The sequence below is a fragment of the Artemia sp. Qi Xiang Cuo genome, chromosome 14 (genome assembly GCF_049724085.1).
Source record: "Artemia sp. Qi Xiang Cuo chromosome 14, ASM4972408v1, whole genome shotgun sequence".
NCBI lineage: Eukaryota > Metazoa > Arthropoda > Branchiopoda > Anostraca > Artemiidae > Artemia > Artemia sp. Qi Xiang Cuo.
The window spans coordinates 32,844,360-32,868,534 of record NC_142807.1 but is presented as its reverse complement, the minus strand read 5'-3'; the positions used below and the strand labels follow the sequence as shown (position 1 = coordinate 32,868,534).

Genomic DNA, 24,175 nt, shown 5'->3' with positions numbered 1-24,175 from the left:
GGAAAATGACCCCTCCCTGTTCCGCTTTTGTACAGTTAAGCATAAGATACGACATATATTACAAAAAAAAACACCCTGGGCCCTTGTAATAAATGATAAATGCCCAAAAATTATCATTGTTCTCCGCACTAACGATGAGATGCCTCTCCGATTGCCTAACAGTATCATGCAATTGTAATGTCTATTTCTAACTATAAATATTTCTACAGTAATAGTGAAGCCATTATCCCCTCTGTATCCATATTAAATGCGTGTTAATGGTGGCCGGCGTTTACCCCCCCCCCCCCCGTTGAAAATACACCCCGTGGAGAATAAGGTTTTCCAAATTTGAGAATTTTATTTGAGTTTTATTTTTTTAATTTCCGTAGGGGGAAGGAATTTTGGTACTTGTGTATTATGTGCCACTCACTCGAGTTTACGCTGTGTAAAATTCGAGAACGCACCGTTTTTTTTAGTTTCTTCGTTACTTTAGAAAGAAATTTGGGCTCAAACTTACAGCCCAAATTTATAAAAAGGTTGATTGACAAATTTATAAAAACCTGATTAACAGGTTTTTATAAAAAGGATGGGCATATAGACTTCGTAGAGGGCTAATTAAATTGTTAATCAGAAGTCCTAGTGCCTTTTTAAGAGTCAAATTAATTGGAGGGTAGCTACCCCCCCCCCCCCCACCACACACACACACAAACACCCGTCGTATTTTCCCGAAAGGAATCTAATAAAATTTTTGCGATAGCCATTTTATTCAATATAGTCCAAATATCATACAACAAGGCTTTTGGAGTTGGAACAAACCCCCTGATTGTGGGGCAAGGGTAGTAAGTTATGTCCCGGTGCCGTTTTAGGTTTTTATCAAAAAATTGGTTGTAGAAACTTCAGAGAAGGCTCATTTGGTTGAAAATTTGAAGTTATAGTTCCTTTTTAAGAGTAAAAAGTGATGAAGGGCAACTAGCCCCCTTCCCCCGACTACCCCTCTTTTCACCAAATAAATTTGATTGAAATTGTGATATAGTGATTTTTTTGAAAATACTCCAAAGAACATATAACAATGCCTCTAGGATTGACACAACCTTCCAGTGTCCTGGATATAGGGTTGTAAGTCATCCCCTGGGGGCATATAAGGTTTTTATGGAATGGGTGTTCGTATAAACTTCAGATGGGGCTCGTTTAATTCGAAATTGGTAGTTATAGTTTCCTTTTTAAGAGCCAAAAGTGATTAGAGAGCAACCAGCCCCCACCCCCACATCCATCATTTCTTCAAACATCTTCAACCAAAATTTGGAGATAGCAATTTTGTTTATCGTAGTTGAAGGGTCCGGAAATTATGTTTATGAGGAAGACACCCCCCCCCCCCACAGCTCTCAGGGCCAGGGTTGTAAGTTATGCCCTGGGGGCATATAAGGTTTGTTTAGAAAGGGCGGTCGTATATGCTTCGGAGGAAGCTCGGCAGTTCATGTGATAAGAGCGAAGCTGCTGCCCCCCCCCCCCCACACACACCCTGAGATGCATCGAATAGAAATTTTGAGACAGTTCTTTTATTCAAAACAGTCCAAATATCATATAACAAGGCTCCTGTAACTACTGCTACTATTATTATTAGTACTACTGTTGCTACTTAAGCTAAGACTACTACAATAAACTCTACTTCTACTGCTACTATTATAACTACTGGTTCAACTACTACTATTAATAAACCTAAGGATATTAAGGCGCAAAATCTCGGGTAATACTGAAACTGTATTGAAACAAATTGAAACAAATCGAAACACACTATGCCCATATAGGTTGTCAAAAAGAAGTATCAGCAATGCTTCAGGACCCGCTGATGTTATAAGTTGAAAATTTCATCGTGTGTCGAAAGGGATGTTGAAAAAAAGGTACTATGTGCATACTGAACTACAACTATTGCTACTACACAAGATAAAGGTATTAAGGTAAAGCTTTCAAGGAATATTTAGGCGGATGTTGAACTAAATAAAAACGAGCTATGATCATGTAGATTGTCAAAGGGGTGACAAAGCAATATTACAATAACGGCTTACATTGTTAAGTTAGACTTTTCAGGGTAAGTTGTGACGGATTTTGACTGAGGGTATAATGTTCAAACTTTCGGGGCTACATCTATGGCTACTTCTACTCTAAAAATTTAAGTCTATCCAAGCAGTCAAAGAGCAGAGCTAGAATTTTTTTTGCGAATAGCATTAAGTTTTATTTTTCAGGTCAACTAGAGGAGGTATAAAACTAAAATAAACACTACTATTTGTGTCCAGATTTTTAAAAGGGTGTATGTTGTTAAAAATACACCTTGTCTTCAACAGACAGGGTATTTGTTGTCTTCAACATACAAATAGCAGGCCAAACTAAAAATTCTTTAAAAAAACAAAAAGATTTAAACTATTTTTTTCTTTATCCCTGAAAAAGACTATGTCAATATAAAACGAACAGAAATTAATTAACAAAACCCTTCCCACAAAATAAGCCTTCCAAAGAAAATTAAAGAACCCCATTAAGACAAAAATCAGCAAAACAGAATCAAATAATCTACCAAGCGTAAAATTGCCACAAATCAGCATCAATAAATAAATCAAACCCAGAACAAGCAGAAACTACAATAAATAACCGAGTCAATATCAAAACGAGCAGAAATTAACATGAGTAGGGCTTAAAACCCCTATGCCTTCCCTAGGCTAGAACATAATTTGCACTTCACTGAAAATTTTTTTTTTAATGTTTTCAACTTTATAACTTTAATAAATTAAATATTATTGATATTTAAGGAATAAATATCAGCATATGTAAACTAAACTGACAATGCACATTCATTTGTATTTATTTGTACTAATGTTAACTTCTGCTTGTTATGAGTTTGACTCGGTTATTTATTGTAATTTCTTCTCGTTTTGAGTTTCCTTTATTTATCGACGCTGAGTTGTGGTAGTTTTACACGTGGTAGATTATTTTATTCTATTCTATTTTTGCTCTTTTTTGGTCTAATGGAGTTCTTCACTTTTCCTTGAAAAACTTATTATATGGATAAAGGTTTTATAATTAAACCCCACAAAAGATCCACTGGCCTTCCATCCAACATCAAGAACTTGTGCGCAGTAATGAAATACTATATAACAGTTAGTAATACTGTATGTGCGTTCTATACAGTAGCCCTTCATTTTGTACGGACTATATCAGAGGCATCCCTATAGCGTTGCCTATAGTAAAGGTCATAAGGCTTCAATGTTTTATATTTTTTTTTCCCAAGTCAGTTCATATGGAAGGGATGGTGGTATAAACTTCGGAGCAGGCTCATTCGATTGAAAATAAGAAGTTCTAGTGCCCTTTTTAAGAGTCAAAAGTTATCGGAGGGCAACTAGCCCCTCTCTACCACGCCCTCTTTTCCACTTCAAAATAGTCCAAAGATCAGATAAAAGAAAAATCGGGGTCGGACACAACCCATCAGAGCTCAGGGGCAAGTGTTCAAGTTCAGCCCGCCTTCTCATACAGTGATGTTTAAAGTTGTATGTATGTAATGCCCCAGGGGCATATCAAGCTTTTTTATGGAAGGGGTGTTCGTATAAACTTTGGAAGGAGCTCATTTTATTGGAAATTGGAAGCTCTAGTTCCCTTTTAAAGAGTAAGATGATCGAAGGGTAACTATCCCCCCCCAAGCCCTCTTTTCGAAAAATGTACCCGATCGCAATTTTGAGATACACATTTAGTTCAAAACAGTCCAAAGATTATATTACACTGCCTTCGGGGATGACACAACCCCCAGAGCTCGGGGGTAGAATTGTATGCCTCGGGGGCATATAAGGTTTTTATGGAAAGGGTGGTCGTATAAACTTTTCAAGAAGCTAACTTGATTGTAAATCAAAATTTCTAGTTCCATTTGTAAGTCAAAAGCCATCAGAGGGCAACTAGCCCCCCCCCCCCGAACGCCCTCTTTTCCCCAAATTTATCTGATATAAATTATGAAATTGCCATTTTGTTCAAAATAGTCAAAAGATCATATAACAAATGAAACTCAGAGAGGAAAGAAAATAATAAAATGAAAAATAAAATAAAAAAAGGTGAAAAAACGAGGATTTTCTCAACCACTGGCGAACCATGCACAAGAAGAAATTAGCATATATTTCAACAAGAACCTCCGCTGAGTCGTCCTCAGCGCCGAACAAGAAAGAAAGAAAAGAAACCTAACGAAAATCGAACCTTTCTTGTTCATGGTTCGCCACTGGCTGACAAAATCCTCGTTTTTTCACCTTTTTTTATTTTATTTTTCATTTTGTTATTTTCTTTCCTCTCTGAGTTTCATTTGTCATGTATAGCCATTGTGGTCTAAGAATGTATTTAGATCATATAACAAGGTCTCCAGGGTAAACACAACCCCCCAAGGCCCTGGGAAAAGGGTTCTAAATTACGCCCTGAGGGCACATAAGGCTTTTATAGCAGGGGTTGCCGCATAAACTTTGGAGCAGGCTCATTTGATTGGAAATTGAAAGCTTTAGTTCCCTTTTTAAGACTAAAAAGTAATCGGAGGTCAACTACCCCCCCCCCCTCCCCCCACACACACACACTTCTCTCTTATCCCCAAATGCATCCGATCAAAAGTTTGAGATACAGGTAACCATTTTGTTCAAAGCAGTGCAAGTATCATATAACAATGCCTCCTAAAAAGGGAGGCACTGTTATAAAAAGGGAGTGCCTCCCAGGCTCTGAGGGACTGTGTCCCCAAGAGCCCTGGGACAGGGGTTGTAAGTTATGTCCCGGGGTCATCTAAGGTTTTTATAGAAGGGGAGATCTTATAAACTTTGGAAGAGTCTCATTTAATTGTAGATTGAAAGTTCTAGTTCCATTTTCAAAAGTTAAAAGCGATCCGAGGGCAACAAGCCCCCTGCCCACATGCCTTCTTTTCCCCAATGCATCTTATATAAATTTTGAAACATATGTTATACATTTACATATAACATAAAAAAAATAAGTCCATTAGAAATTTGGACTTACCATCAAAAAGAAATTGTGTTGATACGATTGTTAGGATAAAATTCCTTTGAGTTTCGGTTGCTTCAAAAATATGTCATTTTTTATTTACAGTTAGTTACCACGAAATGTTTGAACATGCTACATAATCAGAAAAGAAATGACTTCACTAAGATAGCGACTGCCTAGAAATAAGGTTTACCTACATGCTTCTTTTATGCAAAGCTAGTCAATATAGTGGTAGAAACATAGATCAAAACTTTTTTGTTTAATTCCTGTTAACCATATTTCAGCAAACAGAAGCTTTTAAAACCCATTTACTATTATTCTTTTCCTAAGAATGTAAAGAAAAAAACAAGAATAGGAAGGAGATAAACGGTTGGCTTACCAGCTTTGTACAACGCTAAGGATCCCTTTCCTTGCAGCAAAAAAAAAATAAAAACACATTAAAAGTAAGAGTACAATGGGACACTGAAATATAAATTTACAGAATACTGATGAAGATAAATGGTTCTCCGAGATTACGACGACAAACTTAGAATCGTGTAGACTTTAGACATCCAATCATAACGCTGACTCTTCCAGATTAATTGGGGTCAAGGTTGGAAAGCCTTGGACTACTTAAGAAAATTACTCCTTGGAATAAAACACTAATAAAAACTTTTCTCAAAAGATGATAGCATTTTTATAAGGAAAACAAAAACAAACAAAACTCAACAGAATTGATATTTAAAAAAAAGCATGATAGAACCTACAGATAAAAGGATTTGACCTAAATGAGGACCCAAGAAGGTGGTTTCAAGTTCCTACTTCCCACTTCCATAACTGATAGGCCTCAAAGACTATATGGACCAATCTCGTCTTCAATACAAGTTTCACTTAAGAGTCTACTTCCCCCCCTACCATAGTTCTGGTTGCAAACTCGACTTAAGCTCGATTCTAAACCAGGATTTCTTCTTTTTCTTGAACGTTAAGGCATGATTAGACCCCTCTTCTCAGAATCTGTCAAAGTTTCGAATTAGGGACTTACTGGAATCAGATACTGGAATAACCTACCCAGGTTCTAATTTGGCCAATTGATCTATTTCTGAAAGTTTTACTATCCTAAGACATTGCGACATCGATTTTAAAAGAGAGGTCAAATACTGAGCAATAAGTTAATCGTAAGAGGTTTTTCCACCAATAAACTTGCTTGGCAATTTAAAAAGTTTTTCAATATAATCAACTTTTAAATTAGTATAATAAAAATTATCAAGATATTTTGAATGATATTTTGAGGTAGTTTGTTGGATTTTTTTTTTTTTTTTTTTTTTTTTTTTTTTTTTGTCTTTTCCCTTTATATTTTTTGATTTTAAGGTTTGTTTCGATACATGTAGGTGCTTATTTACGTAAAATGTTTGGAAATCAGCTCGTAGAATTTAAATTTGAAAGTGAAAAGTTTTTGGTTGACATTTATGGTTATGCAATTAGGGGAGTTAGACTGGCGGAAGGATATTCTTTCAGAGTTGGGATGTTTTTTGTTTGATTCAGTGCTAGGTGAATGATGGTTAAGGACGCTTGGAGAATATTTGGGTATATGTTTATAATTTTGGGTATTGTTTGATTCATAGATATTCCACAGGTGTCACTGCATGGGGATATGCCATAGGTTCTATGGCATGGCGCGCTCTTTTTGCCTGGGTAATGAAATTGAAGCGCCGAAACCTATATAGGCAATGAGTTTTCATCTGAGGAGCCCTGATATGTGGTGATTACTTGGGGAATATTATATTTTGTATATTTAAGGTGCTATGGCTTGGTGTTGGGACAATGACTTATACTTATTAATGCTGATTTTGCTCTATTTCGGAATTGATTTTCGGTTTGGATTTGCTGTTTTGTCATAGGTGATTGGATGGATGAGTAAGGTCTAGACCTTGTTCAAGTGCTCATTGATCTCAGTTACTAAATTAGGAAGACAGGTTGTTTTTCTTAACCAAGTAATTATCTGTAATACATTATAGATGACATATTTCCTTTATAGGAAAATTAGTTCCATAGTCATATACCTATAATCTTAGGATTTTTCCGCACATACACACGGTCTAATTAAGGTATATGTTTCTTCTGGCGCAAGTGATTTTACGACAAGCTTGCAGCTGTAGCTTGCACCAAAAAGAATCTACCCATTCATTGAGCAAGAATTTTGATCTCCGTCTCTTCTTCACTTAGAGTAAACCGAGATCTTCTTCATCCTACTTAGAGTTTTTCTTGGAGAACAATCTAAGCTTGCTTTAAAAAGATTAAAACTGTCCATTTTTCCAAAGCTTTTATTTAATATAAAACGTATTTTTAATCTAAAAAACCATATAGGCTTTTAAAATGTAATTTAATCATGTAATACAAAATGTAAATCAAATTTAAAAAATATAATTTAGTAGATGAATAGAGCTGAATCCCAAATATGGAATGATAGCGAAATTGTTTTTCCGTGATATTTTAAAACCGTAGGAGAGCAGAAAAATAACATACTAGAACTAGCAAAGGGAACATATGGTAAGTCTGATACATTAATGGTGTAAACTTAACTAGCTTTCTATGTGATCAGTGTCCTCTAAAAAAGTACTGATATTATGAGAAATAATAACTGGTCTGTTATTAGCCTACCAGGAACATTCATCAAGAATTCTCTTTCATTTTTAAGAACTATATCTCGCCACAATCGGTCCGAAAACAGGAGTTACTGATCTATACGAAACTGCGGGTAGAAGTAATATCTGGACGTCAAACTGAAAAATAATATCTGAACGTCGAACCGAAGTCAAAAGTTGCGTTATATTATGCATTGACATTAAAAGCATGGAGAGTGGCCAATATTTCTACCTTAGGATCTGACTTTTAATCCTTAAAACAGCATAAGTATAAGCATCTTTGAAATATAAAAAAGGAAATTTGACATTATAGCCTAAGCCACTCGTTTTGGTAGCAAAAAGACGAATATCTAATATCACTATGATTTGAACTCAGTTCACTTATGGCTTCTTTTGTCCCAACAGAACATTCATTCAGTCAACCCAGTCATTCCTTTTGGGGACTGATTTGCCACCTAAAGGCAACATTTTCGTTTAAGGGAGTGATAAATGAGGGCTTAAACACTAAGACTAAAGTAGAAAAATCATGCTCATATTCATCTTATTTTGTTTTAACAGAATCATGTAAAATCAAAGAGTAATTGTAGAAAAGAGGAGGCTCGAAGACTTTGCATAGAAATAATTCAACGCCTTCTACCACAATTTCCCCTAAGTCGCATCACACAGAACGGATGGTCATTAATATAAGGAGCATGGTTCATTCGATTGCTAGAGCCTTTATCATGGGCTAAAACTGATCAGAGTGCATACAATCATTCTTTCAACATCCTGTATGCCCCAAGGCACCAATGGGATTCAAATCAGAATGGAATTAGAATTTCAAGATTTCAACAAAACTGATGGAAGGCAAAACAAACAAAAAATACATAATCTAACGAGATTCAGAGGCAAAAGCCTAAAACAATACAAATATCAAGTTTTCAAAAGAGACTTCTTAGACTTCATATCCAACGAAATACCGATAACTTATAGAATAGGACTTAAAAGTCTTAAGGTCGCAATGTGAATGATCAAAATACACTAAGTACACATTTCACAAATTGCATTTGGTATCATCAAAATTGGCATTGAAGTTTCTACGCACGCTGAGTACAAATCTGAGGATAATACTGAGAAAAAAAAAGTTAAAACCATAAAACGCTAATTACATACATGGCAATTGGCGTTTAGTTTCCACCAAATCAAGTATTTAAAAATTAAAAGCTTTCTGATTACAAACCTAACGCTTATACTGTAACATAGATATCTAAATCACGGCATGTTAAGCATATATTTAACAAATGAGATATATTACACCATGTTGAAATAAGAGTCATGTACAGATTGTCAATCTGTATGACTGATGGGTCCTAATAGCGGCTCTCCAACTCGAGCTTAATACACTAACAAAACGCACTAAAAATGTCCATAGCAAAAATGTGTTTTTTTTCCACTTAGACGTTTTTGTACTATAAGCCCCTTTACCCCTACAATTTATTCACAAATAAATATCAAGACAAACCACAAGGCACTGTGGATTGCCAGGTAATCATAACAATGTATTGCAATATCCTGGAAGCTTTAGTTTCTGCTCTTTTTAGGATTTATATACTCAGTGACAGTAATTTCTCTTCCTTTCAAATTTGAAAGTTTATATGATTTGACTTCTGCTCATTTTGTGTTTTAATACGGCTCTTTGCTGTCCTTAGAAGAGGTTCTTGTTTGGAAAAAGTTTTTTTTAATGAATTATAGATAGTGATCCAGCAAGTTCTTATCATAAAAAAATAATACTTCCTAAGGAAATCATCCTAGTAATTTTCATGCAGTTGACTTTCGTGCTAAAGATTCAGAATTTCATTGAAACACCATAAAAACTATTTAAATACGAATTGGGATATCTTTACATACATAACACAAGGAGTAAAACGAAACAAAGAAAGTACTATGGCTAGGGTTTAAATTGCAGTCATTGTATATTGAATTTTTAATGCTACAGATATAAGCCTAGGGCTACGATGTAGCCTTTGAAAAGACACCCCATGAAGAGTCAAAATCACCAGATTATTGCAAATTTATTTTGTATTAATCCAGATTATCTGCAAATTATTGCTGATATCTGCAATAATTTGCAGATAATCTGGATTAATACAAAATAAATTTGCAATAATCTGGTGATTTTGACTCTTCATGGGGTGTCTTTTCAAAGGCTACATCGTAGCCCTAGGCTTATATCTGTAGCATTAAAGCAAGTAAAAAATTGCAATGTAGAACATAGTACAGGGACTTAACAGGTGTGAAGCTTCCCTTTTGTATTTCACATGTGAAGGTGTCTTTCTGTCTATACTACAATACAATCGTAATCATAATTCACAAGCATTAAAATCCTTTTTGCAGCTACCCTGACAGCCTAGTTAGGCATTTTAGTTATATTCTAGCAGCAGGTAGAATTCAGAAGTGGGACCAGATTTGCAAATACTCTGCTTTTCATGGTGAAGTCAATAAACTCTCATAAACTTTATGCACGAGAACAAGGAGATATTAATGTTTAAGTTTGTCACAGAAGGAGTTTTTATTACAGAGATGGTCTTGGATCCCAACTACAACCCAAAGAATACAACAAAACAGAAGTGTAGAAAAATAAAAAAAAATGTTGTTTTGGCTAAAATCGAATGAAAAAAAAAACATCCCTTATAAAACACACAAGCCTTAATTTTAGATGATCTGTGCTTTTCACCTCACCAAAACCCTGTATCCCAATTGTTAAAAATATTTCCCAAGCACAAATCAAAGTTCCCCATCTGGAATCCCTTCTGGTGTCACTTTCAAAAAAGTGTGTGAAATAGACATATTTTTTTTGTACCACAGTAGTCACTATGATACTTACTTTATGGAAGGCTGATGGATCGTAGTAATTGCGCCAAAACCTGATACGGTCACTGCACCAAGATGAAAACAATCAAAAAGTACAGGAAGGTGGTAATAAAGTCCCTTGCTTGGAGAAAAATGAATCTGGAGAGCTCTTTGAGATACACAAATTATAGCTTGAGAGTCATGGATATCGTAACCTTGATCTGTAAACCATAGCTCCATTACTAACGTAAACTCAGCTTTTGCAATACATTCTTCTACCTACAAAGAAAAAAATAAAATAAACTAAAAATAAAAGCAACAAAAAAAAATTATTTGTTTTCCTATAAAAGTTTGAACTGATATTTATTCCATCCAGCATAATGATGCCTTGACAATCCAGAAAACTGGTCAAGTTCTAAAACAACTTGCTAATAAAAACCTGAAACATGTTAATATGTTCAAGACTGTTAAATAATTAGGAAGCAATTCCTCTGAAGCAAACTTCAAAAGAGTTTAGTGTTTTCAAGATCAAGAAATTGCACTACAAAATTGGACAAAAGAGGTTCTCTTTAAGTCTCCCAATAGTTTATTTTCCGTCAATCTGATTCAGCTCTCGCAATCTACCTTTCTTAAACGGCTACATTTCCTCTCATACCTATGTTTAACTTTTTACAATCACTAATCAGAAAATTAGGCTAAATTTACAAAGGAGTTATGTCTAAAAGTGCCGAGTGAAAAATAGACGAAATAACTGCATTAGCGAATGAAAAATCCTGGAAAACCAAGAAGGGAGGGGTGTGCTGTTTCAAAATACACTGTATAATGTCAAATTCCAGAATTAGCTTTGACAAATGTAATATTTTGAAGTAATGAGTTGCTAGTTTTATCAGCTATGTGGTATGAAGCTAACATGTCTGTAAGTGCGAAGTTGGGAGCAAGGGGAAATCAGAATGAGCACAGTCCAAAGGGTCCTACTTGGGGCCCTCCAGTCAGAAACATTGAAAATCCTTGCGTGGCTTAGATTGTAAGGTGTATTGTAAACCAACAGTTTGAAATCTACTATCTCAGAAATAATAAAATACAAGCTTTGTTGAAAATCAAGCACTTTTTGGAAAATATGTAGTTAATGTAAATACCAAGTTTGGCTGAAATCAAACATAATTTTTGAAATATACTTGATTTATTATAGGCTAAATATAAAAAACCTTTTCTAGGTTCTTTGGCTTTGTTGCATTCTACATTTTGCAATGAATGTACAAAAATCTGACATTTAAGTCTTTTTCTTCATAATCAGCAATCAGTTTAGAGGTAAGACGCAGGTTACAGTCAACAGCCTTAGGCTTTTAAATTATGAGATTGCAGCTTTTAATTTTGGTAAAACGACATGGCCCGCGTATTGCTAGATAGTTGGTTTTTAAGTACAAGGCAGATATATTTTCCAATAATACCAGAGGTGCTAGAATAGGAAGGTCAGAGCTGTTAGATTTCCTTCCAAAATCATTTTTTGGTCAGAAGATGTAAGATCTTGGCAGACTGATGAGCCAAAAAAAGGCCTACTATTTACTGCTTAACACTATTCAAAAGTCTTCTAAAGCTGTCAAACTATAAACCTAAATTGAAGAAAATTTCGGGTTACAACAACTGCAGAGGCCAGTGCTTCTTATTCATTCTGTTTGGCCATTTCCTGTAATTTATTTTTCAGAAAACTTATCCTGGAATAACGAAATTTGGCCTCATGACCTTAGAATTAAAAATTTTCTTCATTAGATACTTTTTAAACGCAGTTCAGAACTTTTGGTTATTATAAGCTTTGGTTTGCTCACACACAGACATACACACACCTAAACATAGCTTTAATATTCTTCTATCATTTATTTTTTAAGCTTGAGGATGGTATCATAAGCATCATTTTTTTGTATAAAGCCAGAATACTAACTGACTCCACAAAAAATCGCTTGTTCAATTCTTTTTATTTGCTATTGGCTGATATTTCAAATATACAGATTTAGATCTGTCCGAATCTAATTTGTATGGTAATGTTTTTTTTTACATAACTTTAAGGATTTAAAGAAGAAATAGTTAACATTTCTTAGGAATCCAAAATAGTAGTTATAATTTTGGAACAATGAACTTGCATATTTTGTTGTGTGCATTTTCATGCTCATACCCAGCTTTTTAGTTTTATTTTACCTTGATGGATACAGGCAGAAATTCAAACTGCAATATAGGTTTCTTGAGACTGTTTTAGTAAATCAATCAATCTTACTAAAACAATAGCATCCAGTAGAACTTGGCAGATAGTAATTTTACAAACTCATCTTAAAAAAACAGAATTTATGAAAACCAAAAACAGTATATGATATGATCCATAAACATTTTGGCAAAACATTTTTTTTATCCTCTAAATAGTTAAATTTTTTTGTTCCTTATAGCCTCTCATTTTAGTCTCGTTTTGTCCTTAAAGTTTCAAATGGGTTATTGAAAAGTTGTAGGCAAACTCCAGTACCTTAAACAAAAGGATAATAATGAAGCTAAAATGAAAAAAAATACCTTGGAGCTATCCACAAGTATATTAAGCTTAAAGACAGCCAAGTCATTGAGAGATACATCCTCAGATTTGTACAGTATCTGAAACGTCTTTGATATTAGATAGCCAGAAGTTACAACAGCAGGGTAAAGTATTGAATTGATTGCATTGGCTCTTTTGTTTGTGACTTGTGTTGTGATTGGACGGTTTTTTAGTGTAACTTCACATCTTGATAGTGTCTTTGCTGAAGTTCGAATTGTAGTTCTAATTTGATAAATGCTAAAATAAGAGAGGGGGTGAAAAAGCAAAGCCAATGGTTTTGAACAACACAGGTATCATATTCATTAGCTTTTAAGGTCAAGAAGTTAGTCTACAGCAGACCTTATAGAAAATAGAAAATCTATTGTTTCCTTTTATGCAATGCCTGAAACAATTTTAGTGCATACACTACAATTTGTAAAAATTACATTGACTAACACTAGCCTTTACTATGTTTTAATATTGGATATAATTTCTACTCTTTTTTTAATAATCCATCTGATCTCTTTGTATTTTTTTCTGAAGTTACCTCCACCTACTGGCCCCCCAAAAAATTAGGTTTGACCCCATGAAATACTGCATATAAATTGGTACTGCCTCCAAGTAACCTTACAATCCTGACCAACAATAAATCTTTCCTGTTAAGTTTCATTAATTTTCATTACATTACAGCTTCCTTACATTCATAATTTATAAATTAGTTTTTACAAGAAATTAAAAATGAAAAACAAATTGTTTTCCAAATAAAAGTAAATGCTGAAGAAAGTGTGTAAGAATTGGAAGTGAGATATGGTGTTACAGATGTCAGAGGGTTTACTGGCCTACTTGAGTTTTCCAATCATGTGCATAATTCCCATCCAAATAAATGCAATACACCAACCTTTTTTTGTCCCATCTGGTCAGTCCTCAGCTTTGTTTTACACTAAGAAAGGACATAAGTTCTTTTGCACCATGTAATTAAAATACTTAAGATCAGACTTGGCTTAATTTTGCACCAAATCAGGACTAAGCTTGTTCCTGCACCAAGTGAGTCTGCAGTTTGGAAGTAGCTCATTTAAGTAGCATTTCCCCAAACTTGTAAAGGTATTACTGAGTTAATTTTTCCACCCAGTCAAGACTGGCCTTATCTTTGCACCCTGTCACCAGAATTCTACAGGTTAGACTTGGCTCATTTTCAAACCATTTTGACACCTAGAATGGACCACTTGTACATTTTAGGGTGTGGGTAATATTGCCCCTGAGTCAATAATTCTGAGTAAACTAGCTGTCTCAAAATTAAGACTAGGACTAGGGGTACATAAGACTAGAGGTGCTTAGGGGCAAATAGGGCATGGAAAGGGGACTATTCTCCAATTACTTTAAACCTTAAAAGAGCACTGGAACATTCAATTTCTGATCAAATGAGCACTGTCTAAAGCTTCTATACAAAACCATTCTATATAAACTAGCCAGGAATAACAATGTAAATTATTCATAAAACACATCACTTTTTAATTCTGTAGTGACTGATGAAGACAACAATGGCACAAAGCTTAATTCCAAGTTTATACATTAATTTTTCCAAAGAAGATAATTTTTCAAGGAGAGCATCCAGATCACAATAGTGAAAGATAGAAAAAACTTGTAAAACAGCAGCTTAGGTTAGACTTAAAACTGAAAAAGCAATCATTAATAAAACTCACCCTCTTTGGAATAAGTCCACATTATAGAATTTTCCAAGTTCAACAAAAAACTCTATAGAAGCTTGAAGATCTCCCATAGTTTGGTATGAGCCGGTCAAACTGTGTCAACTACAAAAGAAAATTTAAGCTTCAATTTTAAGCTTTAAAAAGCTTTAAATTTTAAGCTTTTTTATTTAAGCTTCAGAAAGACCTGAACATGTAAAGACATTAAACCAATGTCAAACTTTAGCATTATGAGCAGGTGGTTTATGTAGAGACAGTTTACTAATGCTTGGGCAAATTCAGCATGTCCCCAGGTTATAAATTAAAACCTATATCCCTTGTCTCTGCAGGGTCGTGTCAACTCTGGAGTCATTGTTATATGATCTTTGAACAATTTTGAACAAAATGGCTATCTCAAAATTTTGGTTGGATTCATTGGAGAAAAAAGGGCATATGGGGGCTACTTGCCTTCTGATTACTTTGGCTCTTATAAAAGGAAATTAAAACTTTCAATTTCTAATCAAATAAGCCTCCGCCAAAGTTCATACAACCACCCCTTCCATGAAAAACTTATATACTTGAATGGATGCAATTGGGGAAAAGAGGGCATAGGGCCTAATTGCCTTTTGATTACTTATTACTCTTAAAAAAGAAACTAAGACATTCAATTTCTAATCAAATGAACCTCCTCCAAAGTTTATACAACGTAATACAACCACCCTTCCATAAAAACTTTATATGCCCTTGGGGCATAACTTGCATCACATGCCCTGCGCTCTGGGGGTTTCTGTTGTGATCAGAAGCATTTGGGGAAAAGATGGAATGGGGGGAGGGGTCAGTTGCCCTCCAATCACTTTTGAGTTTTAAAAAGGGAAGTACAATGTTCAATTTCCAATCAAATAAGCCCCCTCCAAAGTTTATGCAACCACCCCTTCCATAAAAACCTTATATGTGCCCTGTGTATGACTCACAACACTTGTCCCCAAACTTGCCCCATAGCATCATCAGAGTGCAGGGATGATGAACAGCTTCTGGAAGGAGTCCAAAACAGAGCTAATAAGGTAGTATCAAAGATGAAAGAAAAGTCTTATGATGAATGCTTGAAGGAGTTGAAATCATCTACACTAGTGTACTGCTGGCAATGAGCTGATATACTTATTCTTAAATTACTTTATCTTACATTGCAGCTTGGAGTGAATCTAAGGATTTTCCTTATTACCTATAAGCTAACTTCACAACCCCCACCCCCTCCCTAATTCACTTGTCACCTTCACAAAATATTGGCAATGATAAAAGCAGACATTCAAAGAAACTGTTCAAGCAATCAGTTAAAACATAACACCATCAACAGTTTTTCTCCTACTGTATAGTCAGCCATTGGAGTGTCTCAGATATAACAGTCTGAGCCCTCAATGATGAAGTTTTCAAGAAATTACTGGATGTCTCATGGAATAGTGTTTCCTGGAAGCACTAGTGAGGTGTATATGACGTTTGATCAACCACATCATTAACTCTGGAGCAATGCACAAGTCAATGAAGGATCTGAATTTACTCTGAAGTATGAATTAAGATAATAGATACCATATCTACATATTCAATCATTTTTAAAATTGTATTCAATATCCAGCAAATCTTAAATTATTTTGCAGTGCTGATGCATTATGTGGGCACTGCTATATACTGTATGTGGAATGTCAAACAGGAAACGCTACAGTCAAACAGGAGAGACAGATACTGAGTTATAATGGTTTATAAACAAAATAATAAGAATTACAATTATGCACCCAGAATGTTGTATTGTTGTTCACAATTGCTAAAAAATAATCAATGAAATAAATGAAACAAACTGCAGTAAGAAATGGTATTTTACTATTAGCAAACCAACTTTTTGCTTACATTGCTGTACACAACACCTCCAATATTGTCCAATATGCTTCTCATACAAGGATAAAGGGTTTGCACCCTTTTGTCTTGGGCAATAGCCCCTTATCCTGTAAAATTTCAACTGCCTCTTTTTCTGTCTTTGGCAAATCCTAAATTGTAATTTCAACATTCATATTAGATCAATTCCACTCTAACAACTGTTTTAGTACTGGGTATCTGTCTCTCCTGTCTGACTGTAGCATTTCCTGTTTGACATTCCACATACAGTATATAGCAGTGCCTGCATAATGCACCAGTACCTCTTTTGCAATCAGATGTGCCGATTACTTTTGCCAGACAAAGAATACACCCAGGTAGAATAGGGTAAAAAACCAGTATCCAATTGACCAAAATTATGTAAAACTAAAACCATCACACCTTGTTACCAAAGAGGAATTGAGAATATTGTATATACCAATAAATAGGTAAAAATATAACCTGCTATTATTAAAATTATGCAAGATAAAACACTTGAAATTATTAGTTTATTGACTTAACTTGCCTACAAGGACCTCTTTTTGGGAATTAATTAAAAAAAACTTTTTCCACAAAATAAGTTTTTCAAAGAAAAGTAAAGAACTCCATTAAACAAAAAATGAGCAAAATAAAATCAAATAATCTACCAAGCATTAAACTACCACAAATCAGCATCAATAAATAAATGAAACCCAAAACAAACAGAAATTACAATAAATAACCAAGTCAAACTCAAAACGAGCAGAAATTAATATGAGTAGGGCGCAAAACCGCTATGCCTTCCCAAGGCCAGAACAAAATTTGCACTTTACTGAAAATAATATAAATGTTTTCACTTTTATAGCTTTAGTAAATCAAATAATATAAACATTTTGATTACTAAATATCAGTATGTGTATATTAAACTGACAATGCACATTCATTTGTATTTTTTCAGTAAAGTGCAAATTTTGTTCTTGCCTACACCCTTGTTCTGACATACACCCTTTTAAAAATCTGGACACAAACAGTAATGTTTAATTTAGTTTCATACCTCCTCTAGTTGACCTGAAATTGAAAAATTGATACCATTTGAAAAAAATCTGTTTACTTTCTTTGATAGCTTGGATACACTTATGCTATTTTGATTTGGTTGAATTTTAAGAACAGAAGTAGCCCACAAGTTTGAACATAATACCCTCAGTTGTTCTTGGGATACTGCTGAGATGCCTTATTGGGAATTAGCATTATCACACTGTATTTTGATTTAATCTTAAGGCAAAATTTAGTTTTTAAACATAATAGGCAAATGGGAGGGTGGGTGTGGAAGGGGGATTAGTTGCCCTCCAATCACTTTTGACTATTAAAAAGGGCATCAGCCCTTTCTATTTTCAATTGAATGAGCCCTTTTCAAAGTTCCTATGACAACTCCTTCGATACAAAGTGCCCTGGTCTAAACAACAACAACAACAAAAAATACCCCTGATCACTTATGTCTATTAAAAATGGTACTAGCCCTTTGAATTTCAAATCAAATGAGCCTTTTTTCAAGTTTCTACAACAAAGATTTCAATAAAGACCTTATATGCCCTCAGGGCATAACTTATAACCTTTGCCCTGAGGGTTGAGTGTCCTCCTCAAAAACATATTTTCTATCTGGAAATTAACGATCCTGAACAAAATGCCTATCTCAAAATTTTTATTGGATGTGTTTGGGGGCATGAGGGGCGTGGGGTGGGGCTAGTTGCCATCCTATCATTTTTGACTATTAAAAAGGGCACTAGCCCTTTGAATTTCCAATCGAATGAGCCTGTTTTGAAGTTTCTATGACAACCCCTTCTATAAAAAACCTTATATGCCCCCAAGCGCATAACTTAGCACCCTTATCCTGAGGGTTATGGGGGAGTGTCCTCCTCAAAAATATATTTTCTATCAGGAAATCAACTATGCTGAACAAAATGGCTGTCTCACAATTTTGACTGGATGTGTTTTGAGGAATGATGAGCGTGGGGGGGGGCTAGTTGCCCTCTAATCACTTTTGACTATTAAAAAGGGCACTAGCCCTTTGAATTTCAAATTGAATGAGCCTGTTTTGAAGTTTTTACAACAATGCCTTCTATAAAAACCTTATATGCCCCCAGGGCATAATTAAAAACTCTTGCCCTGAGGGTTGTGGGGGAGTGTCCTCCTCAAAAAGATATTTTCTATCTGGAAATCAACTATGCTGAACAAAATGGCTATATCAAAATTTTGATTGGATGTGTTTGGGGTAATGAGGGTTGGGGGGGAGGGACCTAGTTGCCCTCCAATCACTTTCGACTATTAAAAAGGGCACTAGCCACTCCAATTTCCAATCGAATGAGCCCTTTTTGAAGTTTCTATGACGACTCCTTTGATACAAAGTGCCCAGGTATGGAGAAAAAAAAACACATTGTGCCCACATTGTTCTTTACTTAGGTAGCTCTAGTGCGCTGCCTATGATACTAATAATCTTATTTTTATGTATATATGCTTTCAGTGTTTCAGGTTTATTCATATATTAACAGAAAGCTGATTTTCTTCTGATTCTAAAAATGTAACTTTTATTGCTTTATTCTATAAAAGACAATATATTTTTTTTCGTTTCAATTGACTGTCAAAATAGAGACCACATTTTTAATTTATGCTGACAAACTATTGGCAGAAATTTCACCAAGAAGGTTGGGCTCTTGAAACTACCCTCACATTGCATCATGCTGTAGTAAAATAGGGGTAGTCCAAAAACTCACCTCTAAATTTCCAGAATGACAAAGAAAAGTGGTCTTTCCCAAAAAGAGGTCTTTTACCCTAGGTTGACCTTTTAAAAAAGAACAAAAATACAAAGCATCAAGAGATGCAAAACATCAGAAAAATATGTTATTTAGTGCCATGTCAGGGAACACGAGGGGGGTGGGGTGCATTAGCAGAAATGCAAAGATGATATCTGAAAAGAGCAAAAATTAAGGAATCTGTAAAATACTAGGCCTATATTATTTCATGAACATGTCTCCTTCTGTAGAGCTACTATTATGGGCAAATGTTTGGTAGTTCATATATACTACTTGATGCCTTGTTTTATGGTCTTTCTAACTATATTAATCATTTTTGTAGGAAATGAATTTAACCCCCACCCCTGTATATACCAATTCAGGGTATATATTTGCACATTAGGGTGGTGGGGGTAAAATTTATTTCTGATGCAAATGAGAGGTAGCCTAGGCTAAGTTTAAACTTTAACCCCCCCCCCCCCCAATGTGTTAAAATATACACTGAATTGGTATATAGGCTACAGGGGGGGGGGTAAAAATCATTTCCAACAAAAATGATTATTATATTTGTAAAGAGCATAACCTAAAAAAGGCATCAAGTAGGCCTAGTAGGCTATGTTCACTTTATTTGTAAGTCAATAGCCTAATATGAACTGCTGAAAATTTACCATATTATGTGTAGTTTCACCCCTATGAAATATTTGGAATAAGCCAGTCACCTAAAATTTTACATTTATATAGCCTACAGGCTTTTGTTTGGCCTATGGCTAGCCTAGGCTAATTAACTGTATTTGGGAGGGGGGCAGGGGACAAGGATACACTTATGAAAAAAAAACCTACCATTTTAAACTATAGATAACACAAATCCATATCCGTCTAGCTCCAAATCTTGTCCACGCACTCAATCCTTTCAGAAATATTGATTTTCGGATTTTAATACTTAGTTACCGTTCTTCTTCTTTCTTAACTTACTTTTTTCGCAAAAATGTTAGAAAAATCGCTAATTGCCGCGATTCTCCGCTAAATGAAGAATGTCGGACACATGGGTGATTTTAAAACTTTATTTGGTTCTCTTGCATTATGTGGGTCTGTCACGAAATAGACAACGGAAACCAGTCACGAAATAGACCAAGACGTATGATGAGAAACAGGTCTATGCATATAAACAAAGGGTTTATCACTCTGGGAACTATATTTAAACTGTTGTTTTTTGGGGTTTAGGGGGGGGGCGGTACCTAGGTTAGGCTAGGTTACGTATTTAATATATGCTATGATTCCCCCCCCCCCTTAATGTGCAAATATAAAGTCCAAATTTGTTTCTCACCTATTATATATTCATCCTATTTTATTTCATTAGCATTAGCCAAACTTGGCTTTTTAGAAAGGCCCACATAATACAAGAGTACACTTTATTTTATATCCCTTATTGTAAAAAATTCACGGTCCTGCTGAAAGTTTATTATTCGGTTTGTCAGTAAACAATGAATGATTTTTCACATCAAACAGCCTTTGTTTTCATTCGATGATTTATGAAAAAAACAAAGTGAATTAGCCAATAGAAAAGCTCATTCAACATTCTTATTTGGTGGCCTGAAGATTCACAGATAAGAGTTTCAGGTCTTTCGTAGAATTTTTTTTTACCATTTTGCAAGCTTGTTTTCAAGGAAACTAACTTTTTTCTCCTTTCTCGTATTTTTGCAATGGTGTTTCCTTGGGGTTAGTAATTATGCACATATGTTCCGAGCAATCGAAAAAACTTTTGGTCATGTTCAGACCCTTACTTTAAGGGACTCCGTGCTTCAATAAAAAGATGTTTGTAAACCTTAAGGTTACCTTGATCTTTAATGGACAATTCACAAATTGAAGCAGAAAGCTTTTTTTGGATGTGAGTTACAAGCCGTTTGCAAAGAAAAAGTAATTTTTTGTTTTGTGGTCCCCATACTTGAACGATCTGTTTTTGCTGCTTTTACAATGAGAATTGGTGTTTCCTGGAGCCAAGAGCTTATGAAGTGTGGGCCCTCCGAAAAAGGAGGAAGATTTGCTAAATGTTTTCTAGAAAAGTTGCCGACAGATTGTTTTGGGCACCCAGCTCACTGATCAGGTGACCATATATAAGACTCGTTCTGCAGATGGAGAATGACAGATTACCAAAGACTGTCCTCGTCGGCCCACCGCCTAGCGCCAAACGAAGTACAGTTCGTCCCAAATGGGTAAAGAGGACGTTGTGAGGAAAAGTTTAAAGAGAATACGAACTTCTTGGGAGGGTGAAGAAGGAAGGTTTGAACAAATTTGTAGGGAGGGGCAGCGTGTTTAGCTGTATAAACCTCAGGTGGCTTGGTGGTGCAGTGAGTTGGTAGCAGTAGTTGTAATAAAATTTTATGCATGGAAGTTTCCAGCAGAAGACGGAAATAGTCTTTTATCTGGTAAAATTTTCCGGCAAACCAACATTTTTGGGTTATTTCTTGTAAAGACTATTGGACCCGCAGACTTATAGACACATGTGTTAAATCTATCGGAAAACGATATATGAGTTTTATATTTTCACGGAGGTAGTGTTCCCAAAAATTTGTTTCCTGGTATTAAGGTCTCCTTATCCGGAGGATTTATGGAATTTCAATTGTAAATTTCAGATTTATCTAAGAGACAAAGTTGTTAAGCCGATTTTTGAATCTTTCAGTGTAATCCTCTTTCCGTTGGAAATTAAGGATCTTGAACCCAAAGAAACATCCCTAAGAATTTCAAGCTGATCAGAAGATATAGTTTACTGTCCCATTTTCAAAGACATGTGCCTAAAGACGTATGCAGGGGAGTCCTCAGAACTGAAACAGGTAATTTCTAAATTTGTTTGAATTTTCGCCTCTTGCTATGTAAATTATCAAATAATTTGTTTATATGATATGCCACTTACCAGAAAAAAAATTAGCGCTGGCGCCTCCAGACAAATTATTTTGCGTATATACCTATGTATGCCCTCAAAGTTAGAACTATGTTTTTACAACAAAGTTCCTTGCTCAAATGTGTATGGATGTAGTTTACAAGCCGTTAGAAAATGAGTTTATTAACTTTTTTAGGGCCTAATTTCAAGGCAAACCAATTTTTATTTCTTCTTGAGCATCGCGGTTATATTTGTTCAACGATCCACGAATGTAAGTTTAAAGCTTTCAGAGAATAAAGTTTCTTTGCCCCTTTTTATCTCTCTCTCTTGGGTTAATCAAAATTTATTTAAATTGCTTTTTGTTTTCGGATCCTCTTGGCCCAGTGGCCTAACTTATTTGACTTAATACTCCTGCTAGTGGTTTTGCGTAAGGAGATGTGTGACCCTTCGTCTCTAATCGTAATGATCTTATGCTAGCGTGACTTTTTGTAGGATTAGTACTGATATTTGAGAGGTACTGGGTAAGGCCATCTGAACCTAGTCCTTCCGCCGAGGCGCTTTCGGCAATTTGCAAAACATAGTAGTATGTTGGAAGGTGTTTCTACTGGCATGGAGAATAAATTACTCAATTACCATAAGGCTCGTGCAGTGAGCTGACGAAAGTTAGGGGTCTGATCTGTTAGTGCCAGTAATTGATGTGTTCGAGACGAGATCATACCACCTGATTCCTTCAATACGTCTCAGGAACTTTGTTTCAGCCACGTGTGTGGTGTCACGAAGAAAAGCAGCAGCCAGCTAAGTCTCCGCACCTTAGAAGACGGCTTGAGTCACGGTGGTGGTGAAGATCCATACTGAAGGGTGGTGAAGATGTTTTTGGCTCATGATAGGCTTTGACCATACTGAAAGGTATAGTCTTACCATTATGGATGTGGCCTTACCAACGCTTGCCGGAACTTCAGTGTCGACTGAATCCTTATTTGTGATGAACGATCCTATGTAGGTAAATGACTTGACGATTTTGACAGTATGTCCTGTTATGTTGAATGCTGCTCAGTTGACTGTGTTTACCTGTCGCATCAAAGATCATTATTTTTGTGCTCTGCCAACAAATATGTATTCCCAAATTCAAAGCTTCATCCAATGTGGGTTAAAGGCTTTTCAAAGTTCAACTGCAGAAGTGCATATCAGGGTAATATCATCAACAAAGTCACAATCGGCTAAAATTCTGTTGTTGCACTTCAACCTGAAGGAGAGTCGATTAGAACCTTCAATTATGCATCTGCTTTCTTTAAACAGACAAGAGCAGTAAGGCTCCGAGCTTTGGCAAATTCATTCTAACTTTTGGGACCACATAAACAACTCCATCCTAAATGAATAGGGTATCCTGCTTCTATTGAGTACAAGAACAAAGGAAATACTCTTAATGTAAGTTGTAAGAGGTGCTGCCGCACTGACTGAAAATTCAATCTGTATGTCACAGGCAGCGCAATCGCGCTGCCTAAGTAAAGAACGATGTTGGCACAATGTATTATTATTTTTTTATATTTTTTTTCCATACCAGGGCACTTCGTGTCGAAGGAGTTGTCGTAGAAACTTCGAAAAGGGTTCATTCGATTTGAAATTGGAGTGGCTAGTGCCCTTTTTAATATTCGAAAATGATTGGAGGGCAGCTAGCCCCCCCCCCCCCCACGCCCATCATTCCCCCAAACACATCTAACCAAAATTTTAAGATAGCCATTTTGTTCAGCGTCGTTCATTTCCAGATAGAAAATATATTTTTGAGAAGGACACTCCCCCACAACCCTCAGGGCAAGGGTTTTAAGTTATGCCCTGGGAGCATACAAGAACGATATTGGAACAATGTACTATTTATTAAGTTTTTCCTTTAGAGCTGGGCACTTCGAAGCGAACAAATTGTCATAGAAACTTTGAAAAGGGCTCATTCAATTGGAAATTGGAGTGGCTTGTGCCCTTTT

General features: G+C 35.5%; 1 protein-coding gene across 4 annotated transcripts in view; it reads right to left on the bottom strand.

Annotated features, from left to right (window-relative positions):
- LOC148944383 (protein FAM135A) overlaps positions 1–20,274 on the bottom strand; it is a 76,980-nt gene extending 56,706 nt beyond the window's left edge. For 2 of the 4 annotated variants that reach the window (XM_089100260.1, XM_089100262.1), the window contains exons 1-5: positions 20,165–20,274; positions 14,679–14,786; positions 12,981–13,236; positions 10,465–10,709; positions 5,360–5,389 (exon numbers count right to left, since the gene is read on the bottom strand). In XM_089100260.1, coding sequence (XP_088956386.1) covers positions 5,360–5,389; positions 10,465–10,709; positions 12,981–13,236; positions 14,679–14,755 — 608 coding nt within the window. In that variant the 5' untranslated portion in view covers positions 14,756–14,786; positions 20,165–20,274. Of the gene's footprint in view, positions 1–5,359; positions 5,390–10,464; positions 10,710–12,980; positions 13,237–14,678; positions 14,787–20,164 lie in introns of those variants that run through there. The other 2 variants (XM_089100261.1, XM_089100263.1) reach the window with 2 other exon arrangements.
- Positions 20,275–24,175: the final 3,901 nt, after the last annotated feature.